Raw genomic sequence first — 13,547 nt, forward strand, 5'->3', positions numbered from 1 at the left:
AGCTACAGTGCTTATGTGCTGGTCTGAGCACCTACGAACTACATAGCAGAACAGCTTAGCTAACAAATCTATCTAAACTCAAGGACAACCAACTCACTTGTTCCAATGTTTTGGAGCATATCACACAGTCTTAAAATAATCCTCACCCCCCAAATGATCATTTTTATATCAATTATTCACCCTGTGTTATTCTGAATTCAGGAAAAAAAATGCTTTTCTTGCATGCCTCCACAGTGAAAGAAGAATCCAAAAGTGGAGAAAACTTGTGATGAACTGAAGTCATAGAAAACGAGTTTGGTAAAAAAAAAAAAAAACTATATTAAAACATCAGTTTACAAAGTCTCACACAACTTAGCAGTATAATGCAAGTCTTATTTACCCAGTATTATGCTCAGTACTTCCCAAACGCATGCAATTTCATTAAAATCTGACTATTAAAAACGCTTTCACATAAACAGCACAGGCGCGCTACTCATCCGTGCCTGTTTATGCAGAAGTGTTTTAAATGGTCAGGTTTTACCAGAAATGCATGTGTTTGGGAAGCACTGAGCATATGACCAGTTAAATGAGTCTTGGATTATACTCGATGAGTTGTGTCAGAGTTTGTTAATGGATGTTTTGATACTATTTTACTGTTGTTAAATGTGGACCCCGTTTACTTCAATTCATCAAGAATTTTCTCCACTTTTGGATGCTTCGTTAGCTGTGAACGCACCCAAGAAAAACAAAGTTTTCTTTCTGAATTCACTGTAACACGGGGTGAGTAATTAATCTTCAAATGGTCATTTGGGGGGTGAACTATTCCTTTAATTGGTGGTGCTCAGTTATAGAGCTGTAGATGTTTAAATGGTGAATTATTCTAAACACTTTCAGGATCATATAATACGGTATAATGTATGAATAATGAATAATGGAAAGTTTCAACATCCACAGTCCCATAACAAACTGAGAAAACTCCACCCAGTGCTGAAGACCTTGAGATGCTGTTGAAAACTTCAGAATAAAGTAGTGGACCTTGATCAGTGTAAATGTAAATGTCTGTTTTTAGTTAATCCAGTGGAATAAGCAAAAAACAGACACTCTGATTTTGTTACTTTACTGTATCTATAAAGGCTTCTCAAATTATTTTCTAGAGAATGTATTTTGCAACAGTATATACTTTCCTATCATTACATAACATTACATATAGTTAAAATATTTGCAATGAGCTCTTTATCCTTGCTGCTCTGTTTTTTTCTGCTCATGGTGTGACCATGATTCTTCCAGTGGGCAGGTAAGATGTGACTGAGTGACGTGATGATATTTGGTGTAGTTTACGATTCTGAACTGCTTTGTCAGTCAGAGACACAACCTGCCCTACCTGCTAAGTTACTCCATAATCTACAGTCGAAACCATCACCCTCGCCCTCCACACTGCCCTCTCCCACGTGGATTGGAGGAGTACATATGTGAGAATGCTGTTCATAGACTACAGTTCAGCATTCAACACCACTGTGCCCTACTAAGCTCTTCATCAAACTCAGACACCTGGGACTAAAAACCGCCCTCTGTGACTGGATCCTGAGCTTCCTGTCAGGCAGACCTCAGGCAGTGCACATAGGCACCACCACATCCTCTAACCTGACTCTCAGCAACGGAGCCCCTCAGGGCTGCGAGCTCAGCCCCCTCCTGTATTCCTTGTTCACATGTGACTGCGTGGCCACCCACAGTTGCAACACCTTCATTAAGTTTGCTGACAACACAACTGTCATCGCCTGATCACTGAGGGCAACAAGATGGCCTACAGAGAGTAGGTCAAAGCCCTGACATGTTGATGCCAGGACAACAACCTCCATCTCAATGTCAGCAAAACTAAGGAGGTGTTACTGGACTACAGGAAGTGACAGGTAGAAGGACATGCCCCCACTACAGTGGAGAGAGTCAACAGCCTAGGTTCCTCAGGTTTCAGACGGGACCTGACCTGTTCTCACCAAACAGACACCATCACAAGGACAATGACACAACATCTCTTTTCCCTCTGCTGGCTGAGGAGGCTCAACATGAACTCCAGGATACTCTGCAACTTCTACAAGTGAACCACCACTGCATCACCACATTGTATGGCAGTTGTACCGCCCTTAACTGTAAGGCTTTACAGAGGGTGGTGAATATTGCTCAGCACATCACCAGGACGGAGCTGCCATCCATGGAGGAACTCTATACCCAGCACTACAGGGAGAAAGTCAACAGGATAACCATAGACCTCAATCAACCCAGCCACAAGCTGCCCTGCCTGCTGCCATCAGCGACTGGTACTGCAGCAATCGGTCCCCGACACCAGGCTCAGGGACAGCTCCATAGCACAGGCCATAAGTGTTCTTGAACTCTTGAGTTCTCAAGCTCATCACTGACGCTTTACTACCTGTTTACAAGCTGCTTAACCATCCATAACTACTGTAAAACTTCAATTAAACGTCTAATTCCAATGAAACGCCCAGTCCTTTTTACTAGCCAAGAGTGGCTACACATTTTGACGAATAAAGGCCTGTCTCAATTAGTCACTGGTCTGGTTGCCAAGCAGTTCATTTTTATAGAAGCTCTTTGGATGTATAAATCAGATTGCTGGCTAGCTACCTGAGCTAACGTTAACTGCTTCGATCATGCATTCACATATAAACATTTAAAATTTAGTCAGTATAGAAATGCAACACATTGCAACACAACAACGAGACAGAGAATAATTCATTCAGATTTACCGGCATAGTAAAGGAGATTGAAGAAAAAAAAATGTGGTGACTCCCTGCCTCTGAAGCGGTCATAAAGTCAGAATATGTGTCCATTCCTCGATTACCCAGTAAGTTATTTGTTTAGTCCATAAAAGTCCACTGATCAAAAGAATCAAATGGGTTTTTCATGAAAATTAATCCAAGTTGTGAGTATTGTTTTACCAGGATAAAGTGGTATTGTGTCAGTAAGGCAAGTGTCGTAATCCTCGAGTATCGTATAAGGAGTGTCATACCTCTTCTTTCATACCTCTTCTTTCTGATGCACTGTCTGTTGGAGCTAGATCAAATTAATGATTCAGAATATAGGCTATATGTTATTTGAAAACATTTTTTTTTACAAGTAATATTCATACTGGTTTACATGAGCAATTCCATTGTATTTCAGATCTTTGCTGAGCAACAATTTTGTGTAAAAGAAATTAAAGGCCTGTCCCTTATAGACGCCTGTCACAAATATAAGCCTGTTGGATTCAGTGATTTAATAGCCCAGGCAACGATTTGAAGTTCTTTTTACACATACATTTACTACACTACTGCAGAACCTATCTACATTACAGTTTATTAGTTGTGTTATCACTAGAGAGAGGTGTTATCACCTCTCTACCAGAGTGTTATATTCTGTATTTTACTTATCTAATTTCCTTTAGGCCTATATTTTATATTATATGAACATTGTAGGAGAAAGCCTGAGACCATTGCCAATAACCACTTCACTGTAGTTGTGCACATGACAATAAAGAACTTGTACTTGACTTATACCTGCTCAGACATGAGTGCTGTTTGGCAATAATGCTAACAGTTATGTTCTGTATCACCCTGACCAAAAACAAAAATGAATGCACCAACTAACAAGTACTGTGTGTGTATCAAAACCTGATATATCTTGTTCCCCTGTGCCATAGAGCTCCATTAAAAACACATCAGTGTGCCACACTGTTGCACTGGGTGACATGTTCCATCATTACCATGAATGCACACACAGTGTAGTTTATTTTGACCCAGTCAAATTTTGGTCTTTCCATGGGATTTGTTGCCAATAAGAAAAATACAGAGTAACCCCAGTTGTGTCCATTAGAGTCAACTTATTGTTGTGAGTTTCTCTCTCTGAGGTCCCTTATTCTAAAAGCCAATATATAATAAATGTCCATGTTGACAAATGATTTCGCAAGTGTGGAATCGATTTTCTACAGTCTCAGCACAGCAGTGCAGAAATGAGCTTGCCTTTTGATCAACAGGTAGCACTCTTGAGTTGTGCTCAAATCTCAATTTAATTCCTGGTTAGTTGTCTAAAATAGAACAACTACACTGTGTGTGGCTAAATGGAAACATCATTTAATTGGTCAAGGAAAGTGGCAGATGACAGAATAGAGATAAACTCAGCAGAGTGACTGAATATCTGACTGACTTAAAGGTGGAGAGAGAAATGTTTTTTGCTTTAACTTGTCTTTATGAAGTAAATGATTGCTCAGTGTAATGGCTATAGAATAACAACACCATTAGTGTTTAGATTGGTTGCTTTCGCTATGCACTTTTGTTTTCCCTGGTAGCTATCTGTAGCTATCCCCAGTTACCAAAGAGTATCAGTGTAAGTTCTATTCCCAGTAGTGGAAATGGCGGAGGGTGGAACAACCGAAGTAACTGTGGAAACTGTGGTAGCTGGTAGACTCTGAGGAAAACGATCCAGTTGTCTTTGTGCCAGCAGTGCCAACAATAATCCCACTTGGAAACACTAAGGGGGTAAAAGTTGAAAAGTTGTCTGTTTCCATATTAAAGTCAGGGGACCAAGTCAGAGACACAAAATCTTACAAACAACACAAAAATAGTCACTGTGTAATGAATATGCAAAACACCCAAAAAATACAGACACCACTACCAACAGCACAAGCTGTTAGAAGCAGAAACACAACGATGAAAACATATAACCAGCATTGAGCTCGACTGAGCTAGAAAGACTGCCAAAGACGGACAAACTGTCACAGAGACAGACAGAAACAGAGAGAGAGAGAATTTGGTCCTTTGTATCTTCAAGGTGCCAGTAATAGCTGCAGCCAGATGTACAGACCACGTGTACGCACAAATACCATACATACGCCTTTTCCCACACGTAAATTTATAGTTCTAAAAGAAGAGCGTGCAGTAAGAATGTGTACACCTCACACAGACCTCAAACCAGGTGTACACACGGTTTTAGATGAGATAGCTGCAAGTGATATGATGAGGAGGAGTTTGAATATAAGTTATAGAGCATTGTGGAACAGGTCACACGAGCAGGAGCCTCATTTCCACTCCCACAGGTAGCTATAAATGGATGTGGAAACACCATTTAACATCTGTTAGCATATTGATACATTTGTCTGCTCCACCTCTCATCAAACCTGTAAATGAGTAGAACAGCAAAGAAGACGTGCAGTTTTACTGGCTGTGTCAAATCAGCGAGGTTCTCCAACAGCGCAGCTGTCATTACGCACAGCTGTGGCTATTTGTAGTATCTGTACCATTCATTTATCACATGTAACTGTAAACCATCATCAGCACTGATACCTCAGTCACAATTATTAAATGCCAGAAAGAGGATCAATGATTCGCTCACAGTGCTCATATTGACCACAATTATTATTATTGAGATTTATAAAACATGTACGCAGAGCTTTAGAAATCTGACGAATAGAATGTGTATGAATATTTCTGACTGTGCTGCCTACAGATTTAGTTGTGAATCTACACAGAGTTTTATGCATGTGGCCCCAGGTCTGAAGTATGTTCTTCCTTTATATTATAAATACCACTTTATGAGTAGGAAATGGAGCATACGTGTTGATTGTGTGCACAGATCATTTACATCTGGCCCCAGCTGCCTGTGAACACCTTTTTCAGATTTGGAAAGTATAGGTCGAGATCAGGGATTCCAAAATGTTTCCACGCCAAGGCTTCCCAAATAGCATTAGCTTATAGCCAGGAGCCCCCCTTCACAAAATGTCTTCAAACACCCATTGACAGTACTGCAGCAAATGTAAGAAGCAAAAACAGAACAACTTCTCATATATTTTCTTTCTTTTATTAAAGTATAATTAATAAATACTACTACTACTACTACTACTAATTATAATAATAATAATGTCATAAAAAAATAAATTAGAGCTGAGCATTGTCAGCCAGCTCCAAGCTAGCTCGCTAAATTTCAGAAGCACATCAGCTTCTTCTCAGGTGCAGACCGTTACCAGTCAACACTGACAGCTTATGGCGTGATGAATGAATATTTGACTGGCAGGCAATTAGAAAGATAGGCTTGGCAATAACATTTTTCAATATTTCATATGACTACATATTTTATTGTAATATACATAATAATAATAATTTGTTTGTTGTTGTTTTTAGCATTTGCCTGCATCTTCCCTCCAATTTATTGAGGCCCCCGCAGCAGCCTTCACTTTCAGATTCTTATCTAGATGATGTATCAGTGTTAGATCTTCCTTTTCTGTGTTCCATAAAGTTCCAAGCTACTGTAAGATGAAAGACAATTTGATAGTTAGAAACATGTGCAAGTCCTTGAACAGCATATATAAATACTGTGGAGTAAGCCAGTATTAATTCGTAGCACATATCGCCAATATGCTTGACTTTGAATATATGCCTACTTGAACAGATGTGGGGTTTAGAGATTGAACAGCTGCTGGCATCACAAAAATTCATGCTATATATCTGGGCGATGCAATAAAGTCTTTTCAGCAACTACAAGAGGAGTTTTATCTTGCCTGAACGCAATTTTAGCATTACCTCCAAATCAGAAATCATTTGAACTCTACTCTATATTATAAAGGTGGCAGAGTATTCTTGATAGACTTATTATGAAAGCAGCACTCAGAGAGAAAGTGATGACGAAAAACAGTACATGTAGAGTTGTTTCCGAATGACAAGACCAATTAATATTAATCATAGCTGGGAAAAGGACCTTGGTGTTCGTCTATATATGACCAGACTGAGCGCAAAGTTTTGAACAATGCCAAAAAAAGCCTTACAAGATCGGACAAATCACACCAAACACAATATATGATAATCATTAAACTGCATGCGACTCCTGATATACCTAGTAAATATGATGATTTTATGTTAATTTAATGTTTTGGTCCTCGATTCAAATAAAGATCAAGAAAATTCCTTGGATTAAAACAACAGTGAATCCAAAACTCTGTATTCTTGATGTAAGCTCTATGTCTACATAATAAGCAAAATTGCCAAGTGTCATTGCACGCCTTTCAATCATTGATTCTTGACTTGGTGTACATCCACCTACTTTACCACCGTGGTATGATAGATGACTATCAATTCTTCATTACAAAAAGTTATCCAATGTATCGCAAAAACCCTTATATGAGTTTGTAAAAGAATGGTCGCCCCTTGGTACATATTTTAATAGTGACTGAACATGTTCACATGGGACAGTAGAAAAGGAAAGTTGTTGTTGTTGTTTAATTTGAGCAAATGTGTATGTTGCTCTACTGATATGTGCTGTTTCTTTGTTTAGGGACAGTTCACCACCAAGTCAAAAATACATACTTTTCCTTTTATCTGTAGCACTACTTGTTAATATACTGTAGACTGTTTTGGTGTGAGTTGCCGAATGTTGGAGATATCGGCCGTAGAGATGACTGCCCTCTCTCAAATATAATGGAACTAGATGGCACTCAGCTTGTGGTGCTCAAAGTGCCAAAAGAACACATTTGAAAAACGTCTGGTTCCTCAAGATAATCCACAGACCGTGTTGTGAGCAGTTTTATGCAGGAACTATGTTCTTTCCTTCTTGAGTAATTGGGTCATGATTTCTGGAAAGAGACATTGCTGTTGAGTTTTTCAAATGTGTTTCTTTTTAGGCACTTTGAGCACCACAAGCTGAGTGCCATCTAGTTCCATTATATTTGAGAGGAGGCAGACATCTTTACAGCGATTATCTCCAACACTCGGCATCTCACACCAAAACAATATACACTGACAAGCAGCTCTACAGGTAAGAGGAAAAATATGTATTTTTGATTTGGGGGTGAACTGTCCCTTTAAAAATTATTATTATTAATAATCATAATAATAATGTGAGAATAAGAAAATGAATGAGGAAAGAAATACATGTGAGCAGCCTCATATTAGAAATATTGCTACTGGCAATCAAAAAGCAGTAGTAGTTGAGAACAGACCATCACAGTGTACTCCAACTCCTCTGACTCTCATAATGAAACCAAATGTCCCACTTTCTTTGATCTACAGTTTAGGAATTCAGATCTGCATGCGGCACAAGTACACGTGTGCATATTATGATAGCACTGGGTGCAGAGTATTGAAAAGTCTGTCTGAAAACCACTGGAATTACAGTTTGAAACGTCAGATGACAAAGTACTGGCAGAGGAATAAGGTAGGCAACTAGTTGCTCAGTGAACTCTGCGGCTATCTGAGGCTTTCTGTCAAGTCCCCCAGATAGAAAACACATTCACATGCACACACACAGCAGTGTAATCACACAAGCTGACTAACACACTGTAGAGAGGATCAGTCTCCTTTCAGCATGTTCCAGCTAATAACCACATGTTAATTCAAGTGCCTGCTCACCAGGCCTGTTGCAGTCTGTGTGATTCAGCCCTCCACCCCTTCACTACCTGCTCCTGATATGAATCATAGATCCATATCACTGTCTGCCATATCCTGCACAATGACAGCAACTGCAGCTAGGGATTGTTGAAATAGTTCTCCACACACACTCCGCATTATCAAATCAACACAGTGTCATGGATAATTAGTTTCCATGTAGGGTAAGCTCTCCTACAGCAGCAACACAGTGCAGTTTACCTGAGACAGAGAGAGAGGAGAAAACATCATGTTGATGAGAAGCAGCTGAATCAGACCAGGCTTTGCGTTAACAGAAACATCCCGAGGCTCGCCATTTGTTCCTGCACATTTCTACATGCTCTTCCCCGCTGACTCAGTTCAGCAGCGGTACCTCCGGGTTACAGAAAACGCTGCATTTCCTGGGCTGTTTCACTGGCTTCTTTTTTTTTAAGAATCCAGATATGAGAGAGAGCGCTGTGGTCGCCTCGGATGACTCTGCCGCGTTAACTCCAGAAATGATGACACGCCAGAAAAGTTGAGGCCCCGGAAAAATGCTCCGCAGGGGGAAAAACAGAGAGAAAGTTCGGCATAATCATTTTGTGGGGCGCATGGCCGGAGGTGTAAGGGAGCACGGGGAACGGTGTCATTTCGGGAGGGAAGGATGAGGGGGCGAAGAATAAAAGAAAGAGAAGTGAAATGACGTTATGAATTTAGCCCATCCCAAACGTCGGGCTTAAAGCCGCAGCAGCTGCTGCACTGTGTCTCCCAAACCGGCCTTCACTGTACAGTTCATCTAAGGATCCGCTTTACATCCACTACTGCGTGCTGTCTTCAGACCGTGCACACACACACGCACACACACAGACACGCACACAGACAGACAGACAGACACACACACACACACACACACACACACACACACAGAGGGCTCTCTTCAACACTGTGCACCAGCAGCTCTATATCAGCCTTCACATTGGTCCTGTTGAGTGGTGAGACTACAGTAAACACAGGGGCCCTTCACAGAGCATGATTTAAACAGGTTTCTTCTGATCAGACTTCATCCCAAAAACAAAGCAACACGTCATTTCCACCTTCAGGCATTCCCACAGTGTTATCCATACAGTGCAAGGTTATGGTGTACGTCTATAAACCAGAAGTGGATTGACTAAATACACTGACTCCAGCACTGTAGCCTACTTAAGAACAAATAAGAGGTAATTGAATAGCCTATCTACATTTCATGGTACTTTATAGTCTAATTCTACTCCGCTACATATTAGAGGGGAATATTATTTTGACAGTAGGCCTAATAGTTACTCCTTATGATACATTACAAATCAGCATTTTACATCAATAAAATATGACACATTTTTTTATAGATTAAAAATACTCAGCAGTATATAAAATATTTTAAATTAGCTCCACTCTACCAACTAGGCTAAAACACCAAAATGCTACTTATAATGTAATGCATCAGTTATAATAAACTAATAATATAATTGTGTAACACTCACAGGGTGCATGTTTCTGCTGTAATTATTTATACCTTATACACTTAAGTACATTTTGCTACTAATAGGCTACTTATTACTGCTGGCTATTTATAATATGTAACAGTATTACTTAAATTAATGTTGTTGTAAGCTACTGTTATTACTTTCTGTCCTGCATCTCTCTCTGTCTCTCTTTATGTATCATTTTGTCATACGGATTACTCTTAATTTATTATGTTGATCTGTTCTGTACGACATCTATTGCACGTTGGTCCGTCCTGGAAGAAACTGAGGTTTCTACCATTTTTTTCCCCTGTTAAAAGTTTTTTTGGGGGAGTTTTTCCTTATCCGCTGCGAGGGTCCAAAGGACAGAGGGATGTCGTATGCTGTAAAGCCCTGTGAGGCAAATTGTGATTTGTGATATTGGGCTTTATAAATAAAATTGAATTGAGTTGAATCGAATTTACAGTACAGGACTTTTACTTTAAACATGAGTATTTTTACAGTGTGCTACTTTAATTCAAGTAAAAGCTCTAAGTACTTCCTCCACCACTGCTGAAAACTGATGTTTTGTTTTAACATTAAATCAGCTTGAGCTTCACTGTAATTGCACACAGTAAGCACCATTACAATTAAATACAGTTCAGTATATGACAGTAAAGGCAATATATATTTTAAGAAGATGAAATACACTATAAAATGTACAATGAAAACCAATGGAGTGCATGTACTACATATATTATAAAGGGATGTGACATGCATCTATACACACACACCAACAGAACTAATAAATAGACTACTTGGTTGATAAGTCATATGCTGAGCTCATTACCCAACATGAACCCTATTCTATTAATATAGAAACAGGTGTATTACTATTTCATCATTACTGGTGCATCTACATGTGAACAGTTTCTATCGTTAGTTGGTGGAGGTGGAGCTAATTTAACTACTTTAAATACTGTTGGGAAGCTTTATCTATATGAAACCCTGCTACATACCATTAACTGACCATTGGACATAATCCTACCTCTTTCTTTTTATGGCAGGCTGTGTGGGTGTTTATCCACTGGGAGGTAATACAGGATAACTATATATTGCATAGGCCTGTGCAGTTTTACAATAACAACAGTTAGAAAATATTCTGTCTATAAAAATGTGTTGTCCATATGCCTATAAACTGTTATCACAGACTATACTTTTATGTGTAATAAAAACGACACATCATTTCACTTTACAGGGTATTTCAGTTCATTATTCTTACTATCTTCTTAAGGCTTTTGTTGTTTGAAATGAGTTTTGTATGATCCTTCAGCTGGAGCAGCATTAATTTATTAATTAATTAATTACACAAACAACAACAAACAGACACTGTCAAATCAAGACATCAAGAGCAGTCTCATTTTATTTCAGCCTTGTGGGCACTGCACGCTGTGTTCAGGACAATTTCGCTACAGCAACCAATTAAATAGTCTATTCTCAGATGTAATATGTGTCACATATCATTTAATGAAGCTGGTGGTGATGGAGGGGCAACATGTGACTGCTTTCTTCTCTACTGTGGCATCTGAGCTGTTGTCAAGTGGTTCAATTCCCCAACTTCAACTCCCCATCTCCCAATGAGTGTTTCCAACAGGACTGCGGCTCTGTGTTTATTCGAGCGGCTCACTGCCCCAGCTGTATGCCGGGGCAGGAGGCCCTCTGTCGGCCTGTCATTCTAACTCAGCCCGCTGGCTCTAACTGCGGCCATTTTCTGCTGACTAACACACATACACACGCACACACACACACACACACAAACCAGGAGGAGAAGGCTGGAGCTGAACTTCAACTTGGCCTTCCGCCGTCCCGCGTGACGAGCGGAGCGGAGGCAGACGGGCCTGCAGCTGCACGCTCCTCTATAAAAGCCCCAAACTCAACAACTCTCACCCGCGACTGCACGCGCTGATACACACACCAAAGCATGTTGTCCAGTAACCAACGCGCCGCCAGGGGTCGGAAACCACATTTGCCAATGCAACGCCAATACGCCCCGCTCTCCCGCACGGAGGCGACATTGCTCCGAACTTCATTCAAAACTGTAGGAGTTTAAACTTGACCTGCTTAATGTCAGACATACTTGTCGCCTCGTGCGTGACATTAAGTCCTCTCATATTTGATAGTCTTCTGGCAAATTCGGCGAAAAATAAACCACTCAAACTTTGCTTATGTCAAGAAAATATGAAGTTTTATAATGGTTTTACACTGCTGGCTTCCGCCCTGCACTGTGTGTTTGACGGAATGACGCCAGTTAGAAGAACAGGCAAACCACATCTAAAAGTTAAGATTTTATTAAAGCACGGGGTGTTTCACGTGTCTTGTGTGAGCCGAATGTTAAAGTGGATAATGACAATTCAAAATGTTTTTCAAGTTGTGTTGTGCCTGGTGTGCATGTTTGCCGACGTGCAGGAGAGAGTATATTTGCCAGATTTTTGAATGAAATTCAGCGACAGATTCTCTCCATAGACAAGCGTCACTTATCTGACTATTATGTTCGGAAGCTGCTACAAAGTAAAAGACGGTGACAAACAGAGACAGAGGTTTGCCGACACAGAGAGAAATGGATGCAACTACAGCCGCTTTTCTGCTCCACTTTCAGCTGCGTAGCTAATGTTACTCACTCAACTCCTCGCATTGCGTCTTTTTGGGAAAACACGAAACAGCACACCAATAGGAAGGGGCACTCTACTACATTATTGTACCGGAACAGGTTTTGTCCTACCATTTCGAAGCTGAGCCGCCACCGGGGGAAGTTAAAGCTGATCTCAACGCCTGCCCATCTCACGCTGTGGGTCGTTATCATTCCATATTAATTTCTATCATCATGCGCGTGCCAGATGGAGTAAATCCGCGGTGCTCGAGACCAGAAACGTCCCGCGTCAAGCTTCGGGCTCCACGGCAGTAACCCCCCCGTCCGGTAGGCTGCGGCAGAATAGAGTAGTGCTACATTCACCTTCTACCTCTCCTCTTTTCAGCTTTCTCTCTGGCTCTGTCTTTAATCCTCTCCTCCTCTCTCACTGTTAGACCATCCATTCTCTGCTTCTCTCTATGCCACTGGCTTTTATCCTCACTTTTCCTTTCTCACCTAATTAGTCCTCCTCTGTCTCCCCACTCTTCCCTTACTCTTTTATCAATCTCTCCCCCTGTTCATTCACTAAAACTTTATGTTTTGCTGTTTTTTTTTATCATAGGCTACTAGATTTACAGCAGCCATCCCCTTCAACCTGGAACTCCTGAAGTAAGTTGAACAGAGCCTTTGATTTAAGGTGTCAGAAAGTGATGCAATGTCTCACAGGTTTCCACCCTGACCTAGAATTCCAAAATCCACTTCCTGCCAAATATTTAGCCCCATTGCTGCTCTCTTTCTCTTAAATAAGTAAATAAGTGTATTAAAGCAACACTCACTCCATGACTCACTAATAGCCCAAATAAACTTTAAAAGGAAATCTGGAGTTTTTCTTTTGGGACCTCCACCTCCTCCCTTGCCCTGGGAATTCCCCCTGATGCAATTGTGTTATTGCAAAGCCATGATTAAAATTTTCCATCCATCCACACTGATACAAAAAAGCATTAAGTCCAAGTAGAATTACACGCATAACTACAAAAATGCCTGAGATGTTTTTGTTACGTTTGAAGTACAAGCAGAATCTGCAGTTTA

At 40.4% G+C, this 13,547-nt stretch overlaps 1 protein-coding gene across 4 annotated transcripts in view; it reads right to left on the reverse strand.

Moving 5' to 3' along the window:
- Positions 1 to 12,820, reverse strand: part of nfic (nuclear factor I/C) — a 41,351-nt gene extending 28,531 nt beyond the window's left edge. For 2 of the 4 annotated variants that reach the window (XM_033620805.2, XM_033620806.2), the window contains exon 1: positions 8,598 to 8,773. In XM_033620805.2, coding sequence (XP_033476696.1) covers positions 8,598 to 8,627 — 30 coding nt within the window. In that variant the 5' untranslated portion in view covers positions 8,628 to 8,773. Of the gene's footprint in view, positions 1 to 8,597; positions 8,774 to 12,611 lie in introns of those variants that run through there. The other 2 variants (XM_033620802.2, XM_033620803.2) reach the window with 2 other exon arrangements.
- Positions 12,821 to 13,547: the final 727 nt, after the last annotated feature.

Source organism: Epinephelus lanceolatus, chromosome 6 (genome assembly GCF_041903045.1).
Source record: "Epinephelus lanceolatus isolate andai-2023 chromosome 6, ASM4190304v1, whole genome shotgun sequence".
NCBI lineage: Eukaryota > Metazoa > Chordata > Actinopteri > Perciformes > Serranidae > Epinephelus > Epinephelus lanceolatus.